At 49.4% G+C, this 26,812-nt stretch overlaps 8 protein-coding genes across 8 annotated transcripts; 4 read left to right on the forward strand and 4 right to left on the reverse strand.

Moving 5' to 3' along the window:
- Nucleotides 1-208: 208 nt before the first annotated feature.
- On the forward strand, nt 209-2,730 carry PG997_013708 (uncharacterized protein; the record flags this gene model as incomplete). Its single annotated transcript, XM_066818022.1, has 3 exons — nt 209-653; nt 749-1,326; nt 2,047-2,730. The coding sequence occupies 3 exons, from the start codon at nt 209-211 to the stop codon at nt 2,728-2,730; spliced, it is 1,707 nt and encodes a 568-aa protein (XP_066663714.1).
- Nucleotides 2,731-5,031: 2,301 nt separating this feature from the next.
- On the forward strand, nt 5,032-5,726 carry PG997_013709 (uncharacterized protein; the record flags this gene model as incomplete). Its single annotated transcript, XM_066818023.1, has 2 exons — nt 5,032-5,331; nt 5,427-5,726. The coding sequence occupies 2 exons, from the start codon at nt 5,032-5,034 to the stop codon at nt 5,724-5,726; spliced, it is 600 nt and encodes a 199-aa protein (XP_066663715.1).
- Nucleotides 5,727-6,584: 858 nt separating this feature from the next.
- On the reverse strand, nt 6,585-7,860 carry PG997_013710 (uncharacterized protein; the record flags this gene model as incomplete). The annotated part of the gene is made up of 2 exons (XM_066818024.1): nt 6,585-7,030; nt 7,110-7,860. The coding sequence occupies 2 exons, from the start codon at nt 7,858-7,860 to the stop codon at nt 6,585-6,587; spliced, it is 1,197 nt and encodes a 398-aa protein (XP_066663716.1).
- A 192-nt stretch (nt 7,861-8,052) lies between these two features.
- On the reverse strand, nt 8,053-8,472 carry PG997_013711 (uncharacterized protein; the record flags this gene model as incomplete). Its single annotated transcript, XM_066818025.1, has 2 exons — nt 8,053-8,070; nt 8,293-8,472. Coding segments are annotated over 2 exons (198 nt in total), but the record flags the coding sequence as incomplete, so codon positions are not given.
- An 875-nt stretch (nt 8,473-9,347) lies between these two features.
- On the reverse strand, nt 9,348-13,003 carry PG997_013712 (mRNA degradation protein; the record flags this gene model as incomplete). Its single annotated transcript, XM_066818026.1, has 2 exons — nt 9,348-10,183; nt 10,222-13,003. The coding sequence occupies 2 exons, from the start codon at nt 13,001-13,003 to the stop codon at nt 9,348-9,350; spliced, it is 3,618 nt and encodes a 1,205-aa protein (XP_066663718.1).
- A 519-nt stretch (nt 13,004-13,522) lies between these two features.
- PG997_013713 (uncharacterized protein) lies at nt 13,523-14,688 on the forward strand (the record flags this gene model as incomplete). Its single annotated transcript, XM_066818027.1, has 2 exons — nt 13,523-13,568; nt 13,628-14,688. 2 exons carry the CDS (start codon nt 13,523-13,525, stop codon nt 14,686-14,688), a joined length of 1,107 nt encoding a protein of 368 aa, XP_066663719.1.
- Nucleotides 14,689-14,995: 307 nt separating this feature from the next.
- On the reverse strand, nt 14,996-16,359 carry PG997_013714 (glycolipid 2-alpha-mannosyltransferase; the record flags this gene model as incomplete). The annotated part of the gene is made up of 4 exons (XM_066818028.1): nt 14,996-15,152; nt 15,206-15,824; nt 15,888-16,148; nt 16,215-16,359. The coding sequence occupies 4 exons, from the start codon at nt 16,357-16,359 to the stop codon at nt 14,996-14,998; spliced, it is 1,182 nt and encodes a 393-aa protein (XP_066663720.1).
- An 887-nt stretch (nt 16,360-17,246) lies between these two features.
- On the forward strand, nt 17,247-19,952 carry PG997_013715 (Spc97/Spc98 family protein; the record flags this gene model as incomplete). Its single annotated transcript, XM_066818029.1, has 2 exons — nt 17,247-17,309; nt 17,376-19,952. 2 exons carry the CDS (start codon nt 17,247-17,249, stop codon nt 19,950-19,952), a joined length of 2,640 nt encoding a protein of 879 aa, XP_066663721.1.
- Nucleotides 19,953-26,812: the final 6,860 nt, after the last annotated feature.

Here is a 26,812-nt window from a genome sequence, read left to right on the forward strand (position 1 = left end):
ACCATGCGGAAGAAAAGCCATATATCATTGTTATATGGGAGTCTACTAATCTCAAGTCCCCAGACCACTTCATGCTTTACCTCCCCCGCCGGAGCCGGACGCAACCCCCTCTAGACCTGAACCATCCTGACATCAGGCGCGCCTTTACCGACGGTCTGATAGACTATGGCCGGTGGGACGGGCGGGAGGTCAGGGGGATGCTTTTGCCATGAATATCGTCACACAGTTGAATAGTCCCCGGTGGCTGGACCTTATGCTGCAGAAACATTTCACGACGGAGCTGCGGGCCGAGCTCGACAACGACCCGGGGCGCCTGCTGGACATGATAATGGACTGGGCCAATAAATGGGCCGGCGTGCGTTACCGCTACGTCGCCAGCTACGCGGAGACGATGCCCTTACAACACCTCTGGGGTGTAAGATTCCACGAGAAAAATAAGGACAAAAAGGAATGGAAGGCGCAGCGGAAAGCCCTGATGACAGGCGTCAACCGCGGCCTCATCCACGCCCCGGACGCGGAGGGCGACGCGCTCCTGAACCTGACGAACTGGTGGGCGACAGAGGACAACGGCCTGTTTGACAGAACCACCGAGCAAGCCGGCCAGCAGGCACAAGACGTACGCGACTGGGGCTATTTCCTGACGTACCAGACCAGTCCACGGTAAATTATGAGGTTAAGTAAGTCGTTTTGGAGGAAACCCGAGACTCGCGTCTCTCTTCCCGAGGGTCACACTAACACGGATACCCAGGGCGCGTTCGCGAAGGCCTGCAAGAGAAAAGGCCACGTCTGCATGCCTACTTTGTCTGGATTCGAGACTACATCAACCTGTGCGCCTTCTTCCAGGGCATGGTCGCCGACGCCCTCAACTACGCGTCGAATCGCCGCGTGAAAAACGACGACGACGGCAATCGCGACATAGGCGACTACGTGGGCTTCATGAGGAGCATCAAACAGGGCGTGGACGACTTCCTGCGCCCGTACCGCGTGTTCCTGAGGCGCGTCCGGGCGGCCTGCATCCGGGCGGGCCTGTACAACAGAGACTGCAGCGACCTGGCCGCCAACGTGAACTGGGCCACGGTCAGGCTCAGCGCCGCTGACGTGGCGGACATCCGCGAGGTGGTCGAGGCGCACAACACCGCGTGCAGGGCCTTCGACGTCGCGTCCACCCGGCTCGAGAAGAGGGACGACATGTACCCCGATATCGAAATGATGTCCACCGTTTTCCCGGGCAAACTGAGCGAGTACCCGCCGAACCTGGGGCCGACGGATACGACGAACGCCCAGGGGGAGCTCCCATGGGATTTCGTAGCTGTGCGTGCGAATGAAGTAGGCGATAAGCAAGCGACCCTTGGGGTGCTTTTCCTTTCCTTTCTTTTTTCCTGTTTTGTTTTCTCCGTCCGACTGCTTGAATGTTCGTCTGAAGGACGCCTCGCCCTGCAAAACCCCCTTACCTCTGGAAGGAATCTGATTCTGCAGTTACCCCCTGAGAGAGCAACACTAATTCCGAGAGTCGAATAGGGGTATGGCAAGCCGAAGGACCCGAAGGGAGAGAAAGCGACACTGGCGGCAACGCTGGAGGCGGAGGCGGAGGCCCAAGCGGAGGCGGAGGCGGGGGGCCCAGGAGGAGGCGGAGGCGGAGGCGGTAATAACAATCCGGGTCCGGGGCCCAGTGGAGGAGGAGGCCCAAACAACCAGAGTAACGGGAACAACGGGAACAACCCAGGCGGCCAAGGTGGCGAAACAACAATAATAACAATAACAATAACAACAATGGGACAAGAGGCGGCGCCCGCGGTTGGGGGAGAAAAATGGCTTCGTTCGACTGGTCCGAGAGCCCCGTTCACACGGTCGAGCACTTGGAGCTGCTGTTTGACAAATTCTTCAGCTTGGCGACCCGGTACCAACCGATACCGCCGCCGCCGCTGCCACCACCACCACCACCCTAGGCAGCCCCAACAGCCCCCGAAGCGGAAGCGGAAGCGGAGGTGTGCCAACATCGGCACCGCCCTTATCCTCGCCGGGAGGCGCTAGCGCTAGCACCGGCAGCACCTTTTCGCCGCCCTTACCCGCCACGCCGGCCCAGAAGCAAGTCTTCACGCGGTCCGCCGCCTGGGACGGGACGGCGGTCACGACGGTTACGACGCTGCGGGGGCGCTGGGGTCCCATTTCGACACCCCGACCAAGCAGCCGCCGTCGCCGAAGACGGGCGGCGACGTGTTCACCACCGCGCCCGCCATGAAGTCGCGCAAGGCCTGGGGCAAGGAACCGGAGCAGCTGCAGCAGGAGGGCGACGTGGAGATGGCCGGGGCGGACGACGACGACGCCGAATACCAGCAGCAGCAGCAGCAACAGCAGCAGCAGCAACAGCAGCAGCAGCAACAGCAGCAGCAGCAGCCTTCGATCGAGCTGGAAGAGCTCTGCCACAGCATCGGCGAGCTCGGCAAGAAGGCCGGCGTCGTCGAGAGCGACGAGGCGCGGTACCAGCGCCTCGCCCGGGTGCAGCTCACGCTGCAGTTGATGAACCTCGAGGTGACGGAGCAGGCCGAGGCGCTGTACAAGGACCTGTACGTGCAGGATCCCCCGGATACCCGGTACTTGCTGGAGCTGGAGTCCGTTTGGCAGACCAGGTCCGAGTCCAGCGATGACGGTCACGACGACGACGACGATGGTGACGGTAGGGATGGTGGTGGCGATGTGGTCATGGAGGGCACGGAGCGTTTGGTCGTGTAAACTCCCCAGTGACAATATGCTTGCGGTATGCGGTATGCGGTTAGGTCCTCTCCGGACTCTTCTTTCCTTTATCTACTTTTTCATAGTCTGTCGTTGGGTAGTTAGTATAGTTTACTTTTATCTATATTATCAGATACAAACTGAAGTGCCTCTGATATAAAGCTGAAGAATTGTCTAACACAAGGAGTAGTTCCATGTTACCCTGAGGAACAGCATCATCCCACAATGCCTTGAAAATAGGGGAAGTCCGAGCAGAGTATATAAGTTGAAGGTTTCCAAGCTCCACTACTTGACTGACTAGACGGAGTTTTAGAACAGGTTGACCTGGGACCATTTGTATGTACGATATGCAGACACCCTCTCTGATCTCTACCAACTCAACTATTGCTACTGCGATGTTTAATAATTTGAGGACAACCCCTGTCATTGTCAGAGTCTCGGCTTTTGTCAGGATGTATGCAGGCTGGTTCATCACAGCCTTCACCTCATTTCGTCTGAATGATCCAGAAGGTCACTAGAAGAAAAGGGGTAAAAGGCATATCCAATTTTGGACGGCAGCGACATTTGTTAGATGGGGCAATGCTATATTTAGATTTCATGTTCTTTTTAAAACAGATCCGGTTCAATGTCAAGGTCGGTCGAACAACCATCAAGGAACGGACAAATCCCAGCAAGCTGGTGACTTCCCAATATGGTCTGTTGGCCCAGTCCGTGGCCGTTGTATTGCGGTTGGAAGCTGGACAGCAGAGAAATGTGACCCAACGTACAAATCCATAAAGTAACATCAAATATCTCCCATGGTCTTTCTCCCGCCGGACCTCAGCACTGATGAGAAATGTCAGCGCGCTGAATCGCGGTCTTCGCGAATTTAGGGAGCCGCGAGGCGGTCTGGTGTACGGGCGGCCTCGCTGACTTAGTAGAGGGGAGCTATAGGGGTGAGTTTTGGGTGCTCCAATCAAGCCATAGTTTTGCCTAGATACCGTAAGCCGTGATTATCTCATCCGTGTCATCGGGATGGGACGTTACGACTTTTGCTGACCCGGCACCATCACCACCACCAAAATACCCCAAGGCAGCCAGCAAGATAGCCAATTGCCCGGGGAGCTAGACGATTCAAGGGCTTATGCCAAGCGCTCGTATTTTGCGACATCGCCCAGTACACGCCTGAATTAAACCAACATCGTCCTATTCTATCTTGTTCCTTTACTACACCTGTAAGGTTCGTAAATCAGTCCAACAGTCCAACAGCCCAGCAGGCCAACAGTGCCCCGGCTGACGGCCGAGAATATCAGCCGCGAATGTGTGGGGTGTTGCCCGCATGTGGCACGAAAGCCAATGGCGTCGCAGCTGCCATTCCAGCTGAGAGACAAGACACATCACCGCCCTATTTTTGAGAATCGCGTAAGCAAGATACCCCCGCTTTTAGGAGCGATGCGGGTTGCAATAGTTCCCGGAGTCCTGCTTCCAGAATAAAACTTGGTAGTGTTGGTTCTCGAACTTCGTGATGCCCCGCCGGCATTTGCGTTCAGGGGGACACTGCTGTACCGTAGAGGAGACAGAGAGACTATCACTGCTCCACTCGACGATAGCAGATATGGCTCCCTCCTAGCGACATCAGTCCTAAACTGCCGATGTCTTCTGTCAAGATGCTTAGTGTCAGATGTCGATGCAATGCAATGGGGAAGCCTGGGTTGCTTGCTGACCGAGCGACTTCCGCCCGGTAAAGTTACCCCATACAGCACTCCGGCCTCCCGGCTGATCGACACAGCCCTGTGAGGCGTCAGCCCTAGGAGCTGCAGGTCTAGCTTTGCTAGCCAGCTATTAGCCCACCCACCCACCATGTTGGCAGGTCGGCGTGTTAGCATGTTAGCAATAACAGGTTATTCGACGTCTCCGCTAAGCCACGGGCTCGTAAAACTTGAGGCTGCGGTTCAATACCATGCAAGCCTCGAACAAGAGCAGCAGCAGCAGCAGGCATGCCGAGCGAGGCCCGGTGCGATAATCGAAGCCCCGAGGGGCATAGCCTCGATCGATAGGATACTCGAAATAGCAACAACTTGCGATGGGTGATATGGGGTGACTGACATATGGAGAGATGGGAGAGATGGGAGACATATATTAAGGGGGCAGATCGCCCGGATCAAAGTGATGAAATATCCTCATCCACCATCACCATCACCATCGCTCAAGCAACTCTCGCTGCCTTCACACTCCAGACCAGAAGATCTCACAATTACCCCTTAATCACAGAGCACTCGATCATTACCTTCATCCCAACAGTATCTTGCAACAACCCTCACCATGCATTTCACCACCATCCTCGCCCTCGCCAGCACCGCGCTGGCCCTGCCCACCGCGAAGCCGGCAGATGACGGCTCGTGGTACCCGGGCAAGTACGAAGGCAAGCCCGGCACCCCTTACGACGACGGCAAGTGGGCGCCCGGCAAGTACGAAGGCGGCAACACGGGCTTCGATGACGGCCAGTACCACCCCTCTGCTCCCAAGGCGGCCAGGAGGGCAGACGATGGGTCTTGGTACCCTGGCAAGTACGAGGGTCCTGGCACGCCCTATGACGATGGAAAGTACCACCCTCCCGCCACCGTAAAGCGCAACGACGATGGCTCCTGGTACCCTGGGAAGTACGAGGGCCCCGGGACCCCCTACGATGACGGGAAATACCACCCCCGGCTGCTAAGCGCGCCGACGACGGATCCTGGTACCCGGGCAAGTACGAAGGCGGCACCACCGGCCACGATGACGGCAAGTGGGCGCCGGGCAAGTACGAAGGTGGCAACACCGGTTTCGAGGACGGCCAGTACCACCCCGCTACCACCACCCCCACCACCCGCAAGCGCGCCGACGACGGGTCCTGGTACCCCGGCAAGTACGAAGGGGGCAACACGGGCGTCGACGACGGCAAGTGGTACCCAGGCAAATACGATGGCGGCAAGACGGGTGTCGACGATGGCCAGTACCATCCTGAGACGCACGAGTAAGGGTTGGTGGTGGGGTTTTCATGATTCCGGCATGGAGATAGATCTCTCTGGTCGGTGTGGCATTTTTGACCGATTTGGGATTGGGTTTGGGATTGGGTAAGTAGTTTTCAAAGAAAGCGGCGGCGTTGGTATTTACATTGATTGCATGGTTCTCGGGTCTGGCTAGATTACCTAGACTAGAAGTTCATTAGATTGATTTCGCTTTTATCTTCGAATTCGTCATTTACTTATAAATACGTGGTGCTGTATAATAAATGACAGTTTATCATGACGGTGGTAGCATGCCTCAAGCGATGTAGTACACAGGTCTTCTTCATTTACTGGAAAAGTCGATGCATCTAGCCCACCGGCATGGCGCCATCAAACCGCCATCCGAAAACCAGAAATAGAAATTTACCTAAAGTAGGCATCGATTAGAGTTTACAAGCTCCACGTCCACCGTCCAAGGCTGTCCAAGTGATCTCGCTTAGAAGGTTTTGCAGAAAGGAAGCAGCTAGGTACCGTTTGAAACCGTGAATAAGTAGATAGGGGTAGCTCGTACTCGTATATCGTCGCGGAATGGACTTGCCTTTTAAGATCCTCAAATCGGCCCGAAAAGTGACTGCGCTACGGAACCATGGGTCCGAGTTGTAGCATGGCGTTTTGTATATTATATGGTATCGTGCGCTTCACTCGCTGAAATCTACAACCGTACTCGTCCCAACTTGTCCCTAAAACTGCCTTCCGGCTCCCGGCTCAAGAAGAAGAAAACCTGTCTCCATGTCCCAAATGGGTTCAAGAGCAGGAAGATTGATCATGAATCATAAAGAAAACCACACAAAACATGGATATCCGTCTAACCTCGCCTTGGAACACACGTTAACAGGCCTCGCCTCGTCCACACCCTTCCCGGGTTCGGTTCCCGTGTGTATCACGACGACCCCCCCTCAAACCCCCACCCCAGATCCATATCCAAATCCGACAATGGACCCCCCCCGCCCGGCCCTCCTTCCCCTTCCCCTTGAGCCTCCCCACCAGCCCATCGAGCTTGCCCCTCCACGCGGGGGGCAGGCTGTTCCGGATCCCGCGGATCTGGCGCTCGCCCGCCTTGCCGATGATCCAGACGTGCTCGTAGTCGAGCCAGAGCGACATGAAGTGCGCCAGCACCACCATGGCCCGGGGCCGCCGCTCGATCAGGAACTGCGTGAAGTCGGTCGGCACCAGCACCGCGAACCCGCCCAGCCGCCGCCCCACCGAGTCCTCCGACTCGCCCCCTCGATCGCCCGCGCCACGCTGCACGTGTACCCCAGCGCCTCGTCGTACACCTTGCGCACCTCCGGGTCGTCGAGCTCGGTAACGTAGTCGTCGGCGGCGGCCGCACCGACGGCACCGGCACTCTCCGACCCTGGATCATGCTGGGGGTGGGCCCGGGGTGTTCCAGCAACCAGTCCAGCGCGCTGTGGTCGCTGCCGGTGGTGGTGCTGCGGTCGATCATGACGGGTGGGTGCTTGAGGAACGTCATGATCTTGGCGTCGATGTTGCCCTGGTCGACCAGCTCGGCCGCGGCCTTGAAGACGGCCCCGGCCCCTTTGCCCATGCGCAGCCACTCGACGGGCGGCTGCCGGGGGTCCATGGGCAGCGTCTGGACGAGCGCGAGGGCGTGCGCGAGGATCTTCAGGCTCGAGAAGCACAGCGCGTCGGCGTTGTGCAGCGTCAGGTTGACCACCTCGCGCGCCTGCTCGCGCAGCATCAGGCTCTTGTACGTCTGCTGCAGGATGACGAGGCGGTCGCGCTCTTGGGTTGTCGTCGCGCGCGTCCACATGTGCAGCGCCGAGTGCGCCATGATGCCGTACAGCAGCACATCCCAGCCGTCCCGCAGCGCCATGTTGGGCACGTCGATCCGGAAGATCTGGTTCATCTCGGGCGGCTGCGACACGTTGAAGGGGTGGCCCATGGTCAGGTCGTTGTGCAGCAGCCGCAGCTCCCAGATGCGGCGCTCGCGCGACTCGGGAAGCTCCTCGCTGCTGCTGCTGCCGCCGCCGCCCCCCGCCGCCGGGGGCGTGGTCGGGGTAGGGGTAGGGGTCGCGCTCGTGCCCGTGCTCGTTCTCGGAGTCGAAGCCGCTGTGTTCGGACGCGCCGGCGTCCAGGAACGCATTGGGGGCCCTTGCATCGGGGCTAGCGGAGGCGGTCGAGGCGGAGGCGGCGGCGGCGGCTCTCTGGGAATTCGCTCGGGTCTTTGCGCGTGAGGCGGTCGAGGGGACCGTGGGCGTTGCGATTTGTGCTGGGTAGAGGCATTCGACATTGTGCCTGGAGCAACCGCCGCATTTCGGATGCCCTTCGTCACATTTTACCCGCCGTTGTTTGCCTGCCGGAAACGGTATTGCATCAGCATTGCGACTTTCATGGCGACTTGCTTGCATGTGCGTGGTGGAACACGGTGCCCGAAAACAGCAGCAGCAGCAGCAGAGCAAGGGTGTAGGTGGGCAGCTATGCCTGCTGTATGACATGCAACCATGTTGCGACATGCAGCGCAGCAGAGGAATTGAACGACCCCGAATGGCCCACCGGCCTCTGGAAGGTTACTCACAGCGTAAGCAGCCCGTCCGGCTCTTTTTGTGGTATAGCCTCGGACCCCGCGGTCGGGGTTGCTGGTCTGGCGGTTCTTCCATTGAAAGGGCGGATTGCAAGCAGCGTTTCGGGGAGGGTCAGAGCCTCGTTTCAACGACCCATTCGTTCGGACCGGGTTCGCGGGCGCAGGCGCAATGTAACCTATAGGGAGAATCGGTCGGAATATTGGGGCCCCCTCCCTCTCGGTGTCGATCTCCAAAGGTCGAGCGAACAAGGCGAGGGCATGCTATGCAGATAGGATAGATCCAGCCCGTATTATATTATGTACTTACGTATCAGCTCCTGACCGAGACCATCCCCCACTTCGCTGGCCCGGCCCCAGGCTGGCGGCCATGCCATGAGCATGAGGCCTGGGGGCCTGGGACCAAAACAAATGCACCCAGGGCATTATGCTCGATGACACTCCCAGCTAGCAGAAACAAATTGAGGGAGCGGGGATTGAAGGTAAAGAACCAAAACGGCCGCCATGGCTTGCCAGAGAAATGGAGGCTAAGGCCAGTGACAATCCCTAGTCAGAGCTGCAGGGCAGCATCGCGCCATCCCGATTGGCCATTAACCGTTTTGAGCAACGATAGCGAAAGCGGGCACCGTAGCAAACGCCAAGCGGCCACCAGCTGAAAAGCCGCCAAGGCGAAGGTTCCCCTAGCCGCCCGGCAAATCAAAGAGCCTTAGGTAGCCTTGCGTCCCAAGGTAGGTTGTCACTGTCAATTTCATTTCATGACACAGAGATGTGACTTCATAAAGGCTAACTTTCATCTTTGCTTGGGCATTTTCCATATTACAGAGTGAGGCTGCGGGGCTTGCTTCGACGCCCCCTTTCCCGCCCACGAGGCAGGATATCTCTAAAGTATCTATAACTCCCGACTAGATGCGCCTCTTCATACGTCTTATCATACATACACAGACATGTCTGACGCGTACCTCATATACTTGGTAATCATGAAGATGATGGGCTCGGGCCTGGCCCGATAGTGTACATACTTTCCATGGCAAGAAGAAACAAAGGCAAACTCCTTACTCTTCTTTCTCCAACTCCTCCGTCGTGTTAGTCTGTTCAGCTGCCTCGCCGCCGAATGTCTCTTCATAGCTTCGGGCTTCCTCTTCGCCCACGACGTGCACAGGCCGCTGCCGGGCGCGCATCTCTTCCTCCTCCCGGAACTTTCGCCCCGCTTTGGTGTGTTTGTCCAGAGACCCCTGGAACATTTCGTACCACGCAGCATCGCGGTCGCCCTCGTGCTTGAGCGCCTTGCGGCGTCGCCCGCAAAGCTTATCGTACAGCACCCAGGCTCGGCCTTCGGGCAGATTCTGGATGTTGTACTCGATGTCCCACTTGTCTGACTGGTCGAGGTGCTCGGGTCGTTGCACGTAGCTGCCATTGACCCGGTTGCGAATGGTCAGGACCATTCCGAGAAGCTGCTTGTCTTGGGCAGGTTCCGCTTCCTCTCCCTCGCCAGCCTGGGGTTTCGCAGCTGGTGCACTTGGCTCGGCGGCAGCATCGCCCGACTCCTCGAGTCCATCTTCGGCATCAGAAGCTTGGGCGGTGGAGGATGAAGCTGCTCTGGAGCCTGTCATCATTTGGCCCAGGATGCGTTCAAACTCCCTCAGCTTTGAGTCATCCTCGTCATCCATATCTCTTTCAGACACGTCTTTTCCGTCGATGTTCTGAGCCATGCGGACAATATAATCCTTCAAGTTCGAAAGGCCAGAGGTGCCCGACAGTTCCTTCAACTCTTCTACCTGCTCGCCATGGTCAAGTCTTGACCCGCTAACCTCCATCTCTGCAGCGGGCGAGGTGACCGAGGTAGACTCCTCAGTCAAACTGTCGACGCCCTGGTCTCCTTCAAGCGCAACTGCTTGCTCAGATTGGGGGTTTGCTCATCAGGCGAACTGGTCTCGACGATTGGAATAGAGACGCTGGGGTCGGAATCGGCCTCGTTGGATGATGTATTTGACTCAGCATTCACATCTTCTCGAGACTCCTCAGCCGAGGGCTCCCTATCGTCGAATTTGGCGTCATCCAATGCTTCGACTGGCTTCTCATCGGACACCTCAGCATCGGCAGTCTCATCAGGCACAGATTGCTCTTCTGCATGGTCTTGAGAGTCCACCACATCGTCCGGGTCAGCAATGACGCCTTCAGTTTGTTCCGGTGAAGCATCGGGCGACAGGGCGTTGAGGAGCGAATCGACATAGTTGCGCGTCTCCTCGGGCGACTGGCCTTCCAGCAAACCGCTCTGCTCGAGGGCATCCTCGATGGCTTCTCGAACCGCTGCGACACCAAGCTCGTCATCCTCCATGGCATCTTCTACCTTGGACCGTACATCTTCCCAAATGGCTGCATCCGGCACCTCTTTGGTCGCAGAGGCTTCGCTAGTCTCAGTCTCAGCCAACGTTTCGTCAAGCTCATCTTCCATGATAACATCTTCGTCGAAACCAATGTCCTTAGCGGCTTCTTCATTGTCCGGAGAGGAGGTTGTGCCTGCGTTGGTAGAGCCCAGGCCAAGGACGTTTCTCTCGAACTCTTCGATCTTGGCCTTGGTGGCCTCCTGGACTTGCTTGATTTCCTGGTCGCCGACTGGCTTGGCGAAAACGTACATGAAGGGGGCGACTTCAGACGGCCTCGTTTCAAAGTGAAGCCGCAATGACTGCTCAGGGAACTTCTTGGTTGCGCGGTCCATAATCTCATTCAGCAGCCCAAGACTGAGCTTGAACTCCTTATCTCCCAGAGTGGTATCACTCGTTCCATGTAGGGACAGATCCATCTCGGGCAGTGGAATATACTGGAACCCGAAAATCCTCTGCGTGTTGTGGAACGCAACGAAGATTCCATCCATGCGACCCATACGCACCTGTAGTGAGTACTTCAAAAAGGCGGACCGAATCATATCATAGTACTCTCTCTCAAATGACTCCCAGTCGCCGAAACGATTGCGGATCTCGTAGCCAAGGCCTTTATGGAAACCCTCGGCGTCCATACGAATAGAGATGACCGCCCTTGTCTTGAGGTCAAACATGCCGGTGCCGGGGATTCTGGGGTCGTGGGCATCCAGCTGAGACCGCATCATGAAGTCTTTCAGGCCCGTATAATGATAGGCCTCGTCGGCGTTGCGCTCCTCTTCAGAGATCTGGTCGGAGTTGACCGTCCGGTAGCGCTCGTAGTCTTCCTTGGAAAGGGTCAAGAGCTTCTCCATGGATTTTCCGAGCATACTCAGAATATTAGCCGTGTCGAATTCCTTGTCGGCGTCGATGGCGTAAACACCATCTTTCCAATGGAGGAAAATAGCCGCAGGACTCGTCAAAATTTTGGTGAAGTTATTCGAGGGAGTATTGAAGCTCTTTGACAGTACGGCGGGGTTGATCTCTCTCCAAGACGACAGAAGATAATGGAAGTGTGCCAACATTGCCGTCATGCTAGAAGTCGAACCAGTGTAGCGCTTGTTGTTTTCACGTGCAATGTTGATCAAAGCCTCGTCCTTGGAAGATGTGATGTACTGCTGGAGGGCGTTGAAGTCAAACTCCTGGATTGGCATGATCTTGGACAGGTAAGGATCAAAGTTGAAAACCCTGGAGCGTGGATCTTGAAGGTGGTACACGCCCGGGTTGAACAATACTCTGTCCAAGCCGTACGAGACAGGTGGCACCGGCGGTTGCGCTTTCTCGATAGGAACAAGATTCAGGTCGTCCGAATGTATGCTCTCGATCTTGATATCAACCTGTCCCAGGGGTTTCCTGCTCACTTTTCTTACCAGTGATATTTCTGATGTGCCTTCGGGAGTTTCGGCTTCAGCAGATTCGGTCTGTGATTCCAATTGCCAAATTCCCATCGCATCGTGGCTGCTATCAAGGGCCGGGGAATCCTCCTCCTGCGAGGGCTTGATCTTCGCATGGGCCCTGCGTTTGGGTACCCTTGCTTTGGTCTTCCTGACAAAGCTGGACGAAGCCTTGGGTGTCTTGTCATCTGCAGGGACCTCATCTTTTGCCTTCCTCCTCTTCTTCTTCGCCTCGGGGCCAGTCTCCGATGGCTCTGCCAATGATTCCGCCGCGAGAGCCTTGCGCAACGCTTGCAGATGCCCGTGGGCCAGGCCAGCCGAGCCAGCCTTGTCAGAAGACCGGGTCTTGGGTAGCTTCGCCTTCTGCTTCGCTGCACCCTCCGCTTGTTTGCCGGAAGCCTTGCGTCCCTCGCAGCGTTTCCGTTCCGACTTCTTCGCGGGCTGCTCTCCCTCCGGCTCCTTTTGCGACTTGGCCGCGGGGGCGGCGACGCTGATGTTCTGGGCGTCGAGGACATTCTTGAGCGCCGCCAGAGCGCCCTGTAGGACCTTCAGGTTCCGCGAGGAATCTCGCTTCTTCTTCGTGGCAGGTTTGGCATCCTCTGTCGTTGTTTCGGCGGTTAGCTTGGTCACTTTCGGCGTCTTCTTTTGCTGCGGGGCTGGCGGGGTGGCCTTCTTCCTCTTCTTCACCGGCTTCGAATCGGCGGAAGCATCGCTGGACTCGGTTTTGTCGTCGCTTCGAGCCAGAGTGGCCGAGAAGCGTCGGAATTGGCCATATTGTTGAAGGTGCAGGGCCGGGCTTGCATAAGTAGCACCGCGGCTACGGGTTGCGATGCGGCATGTTGCACAGATATGGTGGTGGTTTCTTAAGCGGCGTGCGGCCAGGCTTGCTAGTGGTAGCATTGGGACAGCCTGTTGGGTATGGACTGCCGTAGGGAAGAAAGACACATCGAAGACCTTTGAAAGATCGGATCAGCACCAATTGAGTGTTTCCCAGGTTTTGGAGTCGAGTTGTCGCGCCGAGAAGTTTGATCTATGATCTGCCCAAAATTTTAATGGGCTGGAGCTGCACAGGCTAAGAGAATTGGAAAACCACGACCCCGGTCGGCTTTTTCCCACAATACGTCAACGCTAATCCCATCCCAGCTAGCAGGGCCTCTCGGGCTCTATAGAATCGCTGGCCAATCAAATCCCCCTAGTCCGTCTACTCACCTACTTACAGTACTCGCCTTATACTTACAACGGCAACTGGATCACCTGTCACTGCTTTACAGTCCTCTGAATTGTATAGCTTTTTCTCCCAGTCACAACTGATGGTTAAAAAGCCGTCGAAGCATCAGGAAGGCCATCTGGACTGCATGGAGTTCTTTGCAACCACCTCAGAATGAGTTTGCATATGAAAACAGCCCTCTTCACACAACCATGGCTTTCCCGGACAAGCCTATAGCCCACCTTTTGGGCTCCAACGGTAAGTACTCCCCCTATATTCCGACGATATACCGTTTTCATACTAACATGTAACAACAGGTCCTGTCAATGCCGTGAGCTACTCCGCCTCACCAGGAACCTATATCCTGACCGGCTCCTCAGACCGGACCATCAGGCTCTACAACCCTTCTAACACTTCTTCTTCATCCTCCTCTTCTCTTTCCTCTTCGTACATCACAGGCGGTAAGCCCGCCCCTACAGAAGCCGTACCCCAAGGCCGCCTGATCCAGACCTACTCCGCCCACGGCTACGAAGTCCTCTCCCTGCGCGTCTCGCACGACAACGCGCGCTTCGTCTCGGGCGGCGGCGACCGCTCCGTCTTCCTCTGGGACGTCGCGACGGCCCAGACCCTGCGCCGCTTCGGCGGCAACGCATCCTCGCACAGCGCGCGCATCAACGCCGTCACCTTCGGCGGCGACGCCGACGCGCTCGTCGTGTCCGGCAGCCTGGACGCGACGGTGCGCATCTGGGACACGCGCAACCAGTCGTCGCACAAGCCCGTCCAGACGCTCGCCGAGGCCAAGGACGCCGTCACCAGCGTATTAGTCCTGGGCCCCGAGGTCGTCGCCGGCAGCGTCGACGGCCGCGTCCGCAGCTACGACGTGCGCATGGGCCGGTGCGTGACCGACGTCGTGAGCCCGCGCCACGGCGTGACGAGCCTGTGCGCGACGCGCGACGCCAAGGCGCTGCTCGTCGGCTCGCTCGACAGCAAGGTCCGCCTCATGGACCGCGACTCCGGCGGCTGCCTCAAGACGTACGCGGACCCGGGCCTGCGCAACGAGGAGCTCCGGGTCCAGTCCATCCTCGGCGGCAAGGAGCAGTACGTCCTAGCCGGCGACGAGATGACGGGGACCCCTGGCCAGAACGGCGAGGGTCGGCTCTGGGTCTGGGATGTGATGACGGGCGACGTCAAGACCAAGATCCAAGTACCCTGGGGACCTGTTGGCAGCGAGCCCAGAAAGAAGCTCATTGGCAAGGACGGAAAGGAGAAGGAGCGCAGTAACATCATCAGTTGTCTGGCCTGGAGAGAAGATGGGTTTGGCGACCAATTCTGCGTCGGTGGAACATCGGGCACAGTCACGGTTTTCGGGTACCAGTAATATATATATATATATATCTGCCCGAGTCAAACGCTGGGAAAGTCGCATCTTGCTGGACGCTGGGGACTATGCATCAAGTCATGGTCATTTTAATAATGTTATACTGGCGTTGAATTCATACAAAGCACTGCTCCGCCATATGCTGCAGCACTCAAAAGAGCCCCCATCTATCATATCATGCCTTGGAGTTACGCCGAAACACCCAAATGCCCCAACACTAGCCCATGTCGTTTTCAGACTACCCAGACGTTATTACATCCCTTAAAAATCGTGAAATCCTCCGTCTTTTGAGTCGTTTAATTTTTACTTAGTCCATGTGAGCATACTTGAACCAGTTCGGGCGGCAATCCTCCTTCTGCAAGAAAGGCTCTCCGTCGTAAAACTTGCCCTTAGTGCAGCCGTGGCACTTGGGAGAGTTCGGGCAGTTGAAGAAAGGAATATGTTGATAGCCGATATCTCGGAACCTATTCACTGGGGTTAGTAACTGACACACCGAATCTGACAGGGAGTTACTTACCAATGGATTTTGCTCTTGTCCTCAAACAAGCCCAGCGCAATACTGTGGACAGGCGCATCACCCCATCGTTCGTAGAAAAAGCCACCAGCCCTGTCGAGGTGGTTGAAGTAGTCCTCGTATACCTTGCTCCTCCAGAAAGACATGTCGGCTATTTCAAAGTTGGTCCAGAAATGGCAGGTAGAGTAACCGTTAGCCTGTTCCCAGTGCTCAGGGCGGCGCGTCTTGTCGGTCAACCAGAGCTGAGCGTTGTTCGGGTGCAGATATTCCGGATGCTGCGCAATGAACTTCTCGGTTTCCGGCCACAGAGTCGGGATGGACTTGGGCGCGTCGTAAATAGTGACAGTAAAGCCGTAAGTCTTGTTGCGGTCCTGCATGTAGCGGAAGACATCATAGTCGACATCGCAGAAGAAGTGAACCTTGGGCTCGACTCTCCAGTAGAATTGCATGTTTTCCATCGCGGGGTGCTTGTAGAAGAGACCACTGTTCCATCGGCACATTTGGTGGTAAGACAGCATATCGGCGTATTGAATATCGTTCTCCTTCAGAATCTTGACGGACTCCTTGTACAGATCGTCGTTGATCCACGATGGGACTTCCCAGTGTTCTTTCGGGATAACCTCTGCAGTCACATCATAAGTCAGCCGCTATTCTTCCAGTCATTCTACTCAAGATTCGCACGTACCGTATCTGCATTCGGCCTTGGTCGCAGCTCTTGTCCTCTTCTTGAACTCCTCGGAGAACGGAACGTCGTTGAAGAAAGTCCACGGGTAGTTGAACTTGGAGTTCCATGTCCTCTCGAGGTCGCCCATGGACTGCAACATGCCCTCGAGCTCCTCGTTTCGTACAAGGGCCAACAGAGTCGCATTAATTCGCGCGGGGTTCTTCGCGTCTGGCGCATAGTCTTCCGTCGCTCGCCATAGTTTTCCTTCGGGTTCCTCAAGGGCTGGAAGTAGAATAGGTCAGTGCCTGGCGACGGGCGTGATGATTGGGAATGGGGAGAAAAGCATACGGTCTAATTGGGGGTCCCTCTCAAAGGTCTTGTACTTGTCGGGGCCTACCAGTCCTGGCGTAGGCTTGAGTATGGTGTAGAGGAAGAAAATCCACATCATCAGAGCGGCAAGCCCGAGGGCGCGCACCGGCCTTGCTATAGCCATGATGTCGTCGCGTGCTGAGCCGTCGTCATGAACTGCCTGGTCGGTTTGGCTGCAATTGAGACTTGAGACACCGCTGCCAACCGTAAATAGGCACGGGTGGTGGGTTTGATAGGCACTAGATGAGTCGATAAGAGCAGCTTGTGCAACCACAAGTTGAGTAAATGTTCTCGTCGCCGACACTTGATGCAAGTCAGTGGTCGTCGCAATCCAGTCTGATCGCAGAATCTGCTGTCGGGGCAGATACAGATACAGAGTTGTTGGAACTGTCTTCTGGCCAGCATGCGCCCGTGACGAATGGACGGAGCTTTCTTGTCAATCGGGACGCCTAGAAATTTTGGGGAATAGGGGACGCCGAATCGGCACTGTCTGCAGCCTAACGAGATTGACTGCATTATGCCATCATGCTCGCAACAGATGCCTTCCAGTAGGGAACCTGCGCACTGTACTCCGCTAATGCATCCCATGCTGGAAGCTTATCGGCCATAAGCAGCCCCCTGGTCCGACCTTGGCAAAATGCGCGTGGGGGAAGCTGGAGGAGACGCGTTGGCCAAGCCCAGATGGGTTACATAGGTCGATGTTGATTGACGTGCATGTACCAATATTTATCTGAGTACGGAGTAGGGCGACGGCATCTTGATAGTATCCAAAAGATATCGATGGTAGGGTATTACACGTTATCGAAGCTCGTACCTCTTTGTGCAGTGGCCTTTTCTTTGAATGCCATCAGGTACCCCGCTGGGCGAACACGTCGAGCTTGCACCTACCTAAGAGCCCAATTACAGCTGCATGGCACCGTAACTGGTCGGAATTCATAGGCGGTTCAATTTGAACTCTTACAAGCCGTCTCACACTGCACCTCAACTGGAGATAGTGACTTTTTCTTCAACATGGCATATGCAGCTACGTTGAGCTCATTGACCGAAGAACTTATTGAGGTGATCTTGAACCAGGTAAGTCGGGAAGAAAAGCATAGTGCCGTTGCTCGTAGGACTTGCTTAAACTGATACTCTTGATAGCCAGAGCCCGCCAGACTAAAGTCTCTGAGGGACTCCAGTCTACGCAGCCTCCGGTATCATAACCATCTGCGCACCAATCAGTTCGATGTAGAGAAACATGTCAATGGCATCGAGGAGCGTTTTCGTGTCCTCAATCGGGATGGCCTCGCCGACGCACTCCGGGAACGCTTAGATGCGCTTTCCGCCGTGTCCAATAAGTTCACCCCAGAGATGCTACACTTTCTGCTGGAACTATCAGACCAACCCGTGAAGAAGACCAAACTCGAAGATCTCCTTCCTCAAAGAAAGACTCTTATCGACCCGGGCGAGGAGCTCAAGTGGGAAGACATCATCAACGAGGGAGGGTTGTCAGACGATGATCTGTGGAAGAAGCCCGACTTCAACGATGACAGTTCTGAAGACGAACCTCTTGATGATGATGACGATGAGAAATCAAACGTTTCCTTTGGTTCTGGGCAGACGTCTCTTTCAAGCATCGAGGCCCAGTACAGGCGACGACCGCAGGACTATGTGATCACCTCTCAGGACGACGACTCACTGTCAAGAGTACAAGAGACGCAAGCTTGGAGGCTCAGCCGCCCGAAGGCCTCGGGGCAAGATCAGGCGAAGTCCACGAGATCGGAGTTTCAGCTCGTTCGCGAAACCCTCTTCATGCTGGCAGGTCTGGAGAACGACTTGTTTGACAAAAGAGGCGAACCTTCGGACAAGTACTTGATGCAGCATGCTTCACTTTATTCGCTACAGTCTGTGTTGAAGTGGTTTGGGAATATTTCACGCAACTTTCTTATACTACGAGCCCTAGCACGAAAACGCCAGCAAATACCCTTGTTGGAAGTATTTCGAGATGGTGTGGCGAAGCGGCTACAAGCTTTCAACGCTGTAGTTTCCAACATCGAGAGGCGCCTCGTCGATATCAAGGAAGACACGACAGTCAGTCTCATTGAGCTGCAGCGTGAGGTCGAGCCACATGTCCGTCCTCTTCTTGACCTATCGGCCATTATCCAGCAGCTCTCGCGGGAGACGAAGTCTGAAGCTTTCCGATATCTGGAACTCCTTTTCGATGCGGCCAGCACTGCGCAGCTCGAGGGTCAAGAAAGCATTTACGAGTTCTTTGGCAAGCTGTTCTTCGAGTGCTTCCAGGTCTATCTACGGCCGATCCGTCAATGGATGGATGAAGGCGAGCTCCGGGAAGGTGACGAAACGTTCTTCGTCGCAAAGGCTCAAGACGAGGTGTCCCTAAGCCAAGTGTGGGAGAACCAGTTCAAACTACGAAGAGCTGCGGATGGCTCGCTACACACGCCCCGTTTCCTGCGACCGGCTGCCGTCAAGATCTTCATCACGGGCAAAAGCGTTGTCGTCCTCAAAAACATGGGGAAGCTCAGCCGAAGCGGCCCGCAAGCCCCAGAGCCAGAACTGGGGTTCGATGCGCTCACGGGGTCAGATTTGGGAAGTTTTGCGCCCTTTTCCGAGATCTTCAACGTTGCCTTTGAGACCTGGATGCAAAGTAAGCATCACGCGGCATCAAGCACACTTCGACGTGTTCTTTCCGAGAGTTGCGACCTCGATGGCGCCGTGGCTATGCTTCATCGGTTATACCTCATGAGTGATGGCTACCGGTCCGACATTTTTGCTCTCGCATTATTCAACAACCTCGACCTGCTGAACCCCAAGTGGCATGACCGGTTCGTGCTCACCGAGCTGGCTCACGATGCGTTCAACGAACTTGGGGATATCCATCGCATCATCATCACTGCTACGGACCCCGAATCCCAAGGAGACGTCCGTACATCCAGGAGATCAGTACGAAAGTGTCTTCCTTCAATCAGGGTCACCTACCGAATGGCCTGGCCAATCCGTATCGTCGTTTCTGGCGAAAGTATCGCGCACTACCAGTCGGTCTTCACGTTTTTACTGCAGCTCCGCCGGGCAAGTCATATGCTACAAGCATCGCACAAGTCTATGAAGGCGGTGGGGCGGGAACACGAGCAGGCACTTTACTACGGTCTCCGCAGCAAGATACTCTGGCTCTGTGCCTCCCTGCAGTCGTATCTCTCCAACCTTGTCATTGCGCCCCTGACGGAGAAACTCCGTAAAGATCTCGAGGATGCCGTCGACGTAGATTCAATGATCGCACTGCATGCGAACTTCACCAAGCGTCTGGTCGCCGAAGCTTGTCTCGGAAGCAAGCTGGACCCCATATACCAGTGCATGCTCGACGTCTTCGACCTCGCCATCCGGCTCGAGGATGCACGTAGGACGGAGCATGAACGGCAAGCGGCAGCGGCCACAACTGAAGAAGATGAAGAAGTAGGAGACAAGACGCACCTGTTCGTGAAGGTGAACGAGGAGGAAGATGAGACCTTCCTGGAGGAGCAGGATAAGAGCGCCTTGGTTCTCGAGGATGACAGGACGTATGCCGAGGTCCTGCGTGAGATACGGTCGGGCTTTGATCGGCATCTGCGGTTCATTGCTGGCGGGTTGAGAGGTGTTGCGAGAGCCAGTGGCGACCCGGCGGCGGCGAAGTGGGATACGCTGGCCGAGATGCTGGAGACAGGTGTTCAACAAAGCGCGTGGTAGATGACTTTACATAGTACTATAGGAGATATCCGAATTGAAAGAGTATGCGACTTCGACCGCTGGCGATATGATTAATGGAGAAGACGTAGGTGCTGATAATGGTGAAGCAAGCTCGCAACCGGCTAGGTCTGTGTCACAAGGCTTACTATCACTGAAGTAGACTTTTGGAGCCACGAGATAGCTGGTACGGTCTAGATATTAATATTACAGTGTTTTTTGAAAGGTGTAATAAGCTTAGATCGGCAGAACTGTTTTTTCGAGTTATTACATTTTCGGCCGGTTTCTATTAAATAATAAATTATTAAATTTAGTGCTATAAAATATTATATTTATTTATAACGTGGTTTATTACTACGCGACGTATATTACTTAACGACGCACTTTTTTTCACTTCTTAACCTTTTTATATTAATTAATTTAATTATAACGTTTAAAATTAATTAAAACTACTCGTTATCCGATTTTTCGCTTAATTTTATATCTTTTTCGTATATTCGCGCATTATAACCTATCTCGCCGTAAACATCACAGCGTTTTTTACCGGTCGCCCTTCGTTTTAACGAACCCTTATTTTTATCTTTATCGGGCGCTAAACGCTTCCTTTTTACCTTTTCGTTTTATAGCTATTAAGATTCTTTAATAATAAAGGCTTTTTTAAGTTAAACTCGCGATTTTTTAGCTCTCCGGCGCTTAAAAAGTGTTAAATTAACCTTTTCTAATATATATATCTTATTATATATAAAGGTTATTTTATAAGCTATTTTAATTATACCCTTCGTTATTTAGTTTACCGTATTTAAAATCGGCGTCGAAAAGCTTTTTTAATAAGTAAATACCCTCTTTTTAATATAAATAAAGTGTTTAATTATTTATTAAGGGTTAAACAGCGTTTAAAAGTCGTAGGTATTAACTGTCCCCGGACGGGATAAGTTAAGTGTAAGCGTTTAAAGACGTATATTTAACTTATTAATTACCTTATCGAGATTATAAAAAACTAAATTAAAAACGCTAAATCCGGATTTAATATTATTTTTCGTAAAAATAGCGAAATACGCGGCTTTAAAAGCGATAAAAACTCGAGCTTTATAATATAATTTATCGAAGCCTTAATAAACAGCTCGATTTCCTTTAAATAAGCACGTTTTAAAGCCGAATAAAGTGCTATATTAAGTAATTAAAACAAGTGAAATAAATAAAGAGGCATACCGAGTATAATAATATTATTATCTTGGTAATATGTTTTAAATTCGGCCGAAATATAGCTCTCGTGGCTATCGATAATTAAGAGGCGATGGGAACCTTTCGTTTACGCTTTAATATATTTATTAAAGTGTTTAATTTAGTTTAAACCTATTTTATTATTAGTTTAATTATTAAAAGTCGGCTTAATTATTTAATTACCCGGTAAATCGATTTCGCGGAACTAGTTCGCGAGGTAATATTAGCCTTAAACGATTAAAAACGGCGGAATATACCAGCCTTACGAATTAATATATTTAATCGCCGTTACCTATTCCCGATTATTAAGCTAGACCGACTTCGCTTTTTTACGCCGCTCGGCGCGTGTTACGACGAGTGTTAACCTGATTATACTTATTATAAAACCGGTTTTATTAAAATTTTAAATATTTTTATTAATAATCTCGTATTTCGCCTTTATATTCGCGATTAGCGTAAACTAGCCGGAAATAACTTTAAAATTTTTATAAAAAGCCCTTTAATAATCGTATTAACGATTTATTTAAATCTTTAAGTCTAGGTTACGATTAATAAAGCGCTTAACCTAGTGCTTACCGACGCGGTCGCCGCCGCGCGACGCGGTGAGGAGATTAGCTATATTTTTTATATTAACGAAATCGAGAGGCATTTTTCGAATATTTAGATTAATTATATATTTATAAAGTACCTTTTTTTAATTAAATTTAGTTTACGTCGTTTCGGTCGGATTTCGCGTTTTAAAATTCGGCCGTAAATTCGATAGCGTAAAATTAATTCGAGTATATTATAAGCTTTTATTACTACTCTTTAATTTATTTAATTCGCTCCGTTTCGTATCGCTTAAATTATTAAAACTATCTGATCTTTTTAAAATTAATTAAGCATTATAATTATAAAAGTATTACGCGTTAAAGTTTAATTATATTAAAATTAAATTTAAGTGCGTCGCTAAGTAATATACGTCGCGTAGTGGTAAACCACGTTATTTACTTTTTAATATATTTTTTAATAATAATAAACGCCGATATAATTTATAATAATTATTATTAAACCGGTTATTCTTTTTCTTTTTTTTTATAATAAATCTTTTAATATTTTTCGTTTTAACTCGATATTATCGTTTATTTACTTTATTTTACTATTAATTTAAATTAATTATTTTTTATAACGTAATTTATTATTAAGTTAATTATATTACTTCGCCGGTTATTAATTTAATTAATACTCTTTATTAAATTTTAATACGTTTTATTTTTATAATTATAATACTTAATTCTTTATTAATAAATAGGCTCGAATTAATAATTTAAACGACGCGAGACTTTATAAAACCTATTAATTAAAAAGCTGCTACGAAAGCTTTTAACGTCTTATAATCGACGATTAGTGACCGACTAAACGGCCGAATCCCACGACGCGAAATCCGATATTCACAGCGAAAATTAACGTTAATTAAAAAAGAGGTATTTCGAAATTATATAATTAATTTAAATACCTAAGGAATGCCTCTTAATATTACTAGTGTAAAAAATATGGCTAATCTCTTTACCGCGTCGCGCGACGGCGAGCGCGTTAATAAGCACTAGGTTAAGCGCTTTATTAACCGTAACCCGGACTTTAAGACTTAAATAAACCGTCGATACGATTATTAAAGAGCTTTTTACGAAAATACGAAGGTTATTTTCGCTTAGTTTACGTTAATTACGAATATAAAAGCTAAATATAGTATTATTAATAAAAATATATATAATTTTAACGAAACCGGCTTTATAATAAATATAATCGGGTTAATCCTCGTCGTAACACGCGCCGATTAGCGTGAGAAAGCGAAATCGGTTTAGCTTAATAATCGAGAATAAACAACGGCTATTAAATATATTAATTCGTAAAGCTAGTGTATTCCGCCGTTTTTAATCGTTTAAAATTAATATTACCTCGTAAACTAATCTCGTGAAACCGATTTATCGAGCGACTAAGTAATTAAATTAACTTTTAATAATTAAATTAATAACGAAATAAGCTTAAATTAAATTAAACACTTCGATAAATATATTAAATCGTAAATAAAAAGGTCGCTACCGCCTCTTAATTTTCAACAGCTACGAGAGTTACATTTCGGCCGAATTCGAGGCATATTATTAAGATAACGATATTATTACTATTAATATGCCTCCTTATTTATTACACTTATTTTAACCTCTCGATATAGCATTTTATTCGCTTTTAAAGCGTGTTTATTCGAAGGAAATCGAGCTATTTATTAAGGCTTTTATAAACTATATTATTAAGCTTAAATTTCTTATCGCTTTTAAAGCCGCGTATTTTATTATTTTTACGAAAGTTAATATTAAATTTAAATTTAACGTATTTAATTTAATACTTTATAACTTTAACGAGGTAATTAATAAGTTAAATATATATTTTTAAATATTTACACTTAGCTCGTCGCGTTTAGGAACGGCTAGTATTTACGACCCTTAAACGCCGTTTAACCTTTAATAAATAACTAAACACTTTTTTTTTATTAAAAAAAGTGTATTTACTTATTAAAAAAGCCTTTTAACGTTAATTTTAAAAATAGTAAATTAAATAACGAAAAATATATATATAATCGTGTATAAAATAACCTTTATAAAAGATTAAATACGTATATTATAAGAGACTAATTTAGCCTTTTCGAAACGCCGGAAAACTAAAAAATCGCGAGTTTAGCTTAGAGGAGCCCTTACGATTAAGGAATTTCGAAGGCTACAGGACGAAAAGGCAAAAGGGAAACGGCTAGCGACTAATAAAGGCGAAAATAAAAGTTCGTCGAAAAGGCGCGCGACGAGCGGCAGGCGCTATAGGATCTGCGGCGAAACAGGCTATAATGCGCGAATATATAAAAAAATATAAAATTAAGCGAAAAATTAAATAACGAGTAGTTTTAATTAATTTTAAGCGTTATAATTAAATTAATTTATATAAAAAAGTCGAGAAGTGAAAAAAATATATTACGACCTAACCTACTTATGCGGCCAAAAAACGAAGCATAGGCAGCCACGGAAGTGCGATACCCCGCCAGGAGGACTGGAGACTCCAGGACAGGGAGAACCGCCACAAGCACCAGCCACAAGTCACGTGACGGATCAGTCGGATCATGAAGGGACAGCCACTGATCCGGGTGAATCAACGGATTAGGGGCTCATTCCAGAATAACAAATGAACCTCTAATCCAAGGCTCAGGAGCTTATTCCAGGACAACGAATAAGCCAACGAGCCGACCATCAGTGAGGGAGCGAGACCAGATATAAAACGGACATTCCTTTACATAGTTTCCTAAATACTCTCGCTTACTCAGTAATTAATCTAAATATTAATCTTTACCTATTAATAAAGCACATACCTTAACGACCTATTATAATACTATAAGCTACGCCCTAATACTTATTTAAAACTTAGTTACTTTATTACTCTACTAATAGTGTAATTTTATCACCCGTTTAAATACTCTCTCGCATTGCCAATATAAACCCGCGTACGTTCTATTAGGTTTCTATTAAACCCCTAATAGGTATCGTTATAAAATAATCGGCGAAGTAATATAATTAACTTAATAATAAACTACGTTAACGTAGTTTATTATTAAACGAGCTATATTATTAAGCGGGCCACTTTTTTTATACTTTATTATTTTTATATAAATTAATTTAATTATAACGTTTTAAATTAATTAAAGTTACTCGTTATCGAAATCGTTATTTAATTCTACGTCTTTTTTATATATTCGCGTATTATAACCTATTTCGCCGTAGATACCGCAGCGCCTTTCACCGGTCGCCCTCCGCTTTAACGGACCCCTTGTTTTACCCTTATTAATCGCTCGACGCTTCCTTTTTACCTTTTCGTTTTATAGCTCTTATAATTCTTATATAATAAAAACCCCTCTAAGTTAAATACGTAACTTTTTAACTCTCCGGTGTTTCGAAAATATTAAATTAACCTCTTTTAATATATATATTTAATCGCGTATAAAGGTAATTTTATAGGCTATTTTATTTATATTTTTCGCTATTTAATCTATAGTATTTAAAATTAACGTTAAAGAGCTTCTTTAATAAGTAAAGACTTTATTTTTAATAAAAGTAGAGTATTTAGTCGTTTATTAAGGGTTAAACGGCGTTTAAGGGTTATAAATATTAACCGTCTTTAAACGCGACGGGTTAAGTGTAAACGTTCGAAGATATATATTTAATTTATTAATTACCTTATTCGAGTTAACGTAATTTATTATTAAGTCGGATATATTATTAAGTTAAATACTTTTTTTATATTTCGACACTTTTATATAAATTTATTTAATTATAACGCTTTAAATTAATTAAAATTACTCGCTATCCGATTCGCTACTTAATTTTATATATTTTTTCACACGTTCGCGTATTGTAACCGGTTTCGCCGCAGTTACCACAGCGCCTAACGCCCGTCGCGCGTCGTTTCGACGAGCCACCATTTTCGCCTTCGCCGGTCGGTGGACGCTTCCCTTTTACCTTCTCGTCCTGTAGCGCTTAAAATTCCTTAATAGTAAAAGCTCCTCTAAGCTAGACTCGTAATTTTTTAGCTTTCCGGCGTTTCGAAAGGGTTAAATTAATATCTTAAAAAGTGCGGACTTAATTTTTTAATATAATTACCTTATAGGTTATTCGGGTTATAACCTTCGCTATTTAGTTTACCGTATTTAAAATTAGCGTTAAAGAACTTTTTTAATAAATAAATACCCTTTTTTTAATATAAATAAAGTGCTTAATCGTTTATTACGAGTTAAACGGCGTTTAAGGGTTATACGTGTTTAAAATCCCGGGTCGCGACTATTCCGGTATAAGCGTCCGAAGTTATATATTTAATTTATTTATCACTTCGTCCGAATAATAAGATATTAAGCCGAATATATTAAATCTAGATTTAATATTAACTTTCGTAAAAATAATAAAATATACGGCTTTAAACGCGATAAAGAATTTAAGCTTCGTAATATAATTTATTAAGGCTTTAATAAATAGCTCGATTTCTTTTTAAATAAACACGTTTTAAAAGCGAATAAAGTACTATATCGAAAGGTTAAAACAGGTGCAATAAATAAAGAGGCATACTAATAGTAATAATATTATTATCTTAGTAATATACCTCGAATTCGGCCGAAATATAGCTCTCGTGGCCGTTAAAAATTAAAAGGCGGTAGCGACCCTTTATTTACGATTTAGTATATTTATCGAAGTGTTTAATTTAATTTAAACTTATTTCGTTATCGGTTTATTTATTAGAAGTTAATTTAATTATTTAATTACTCGGTAAGCCACTTTTATATAATTAGTTTACGAAGTAATATTAACCTTAAATAATTAAGAAAGGCGGAATGTATTAACTTTATAAATTAATATATTTAATAGCCGTCGATTATTCCCGATTATTAAACTGAACCGATTTCGTTTTCCTACGCCGATTAGCGCGTATTACGACGAGTATTAACCCGATTATATTTATTATAAAGCTGGTCTCGTTAAAATTTTATATATCCTCGTTAATAATGCCGTATTTAGCCTTAATATTAATAATTAAATTAAACTAGCCGAAAATAATCTTCAGATTTTTATAAAAAACCTTTT

Source organism: Apiospora hydei (genome assembly GCF_038363865.1).
Source record: "Apiospora hydei strain CBS 114990 chromosome Unknown utg000009l_segment0_segment0, whole genome shotgun sequence".
In the NCBI taxonomy this organism is placed as follows: domain Eukaryota; kingdom Fungi; phylum Ascomycota; class Sordariomycetes; order Amphisphaeriales; family Apiosporaceae; genus Apiospora; species Apiospora hydei.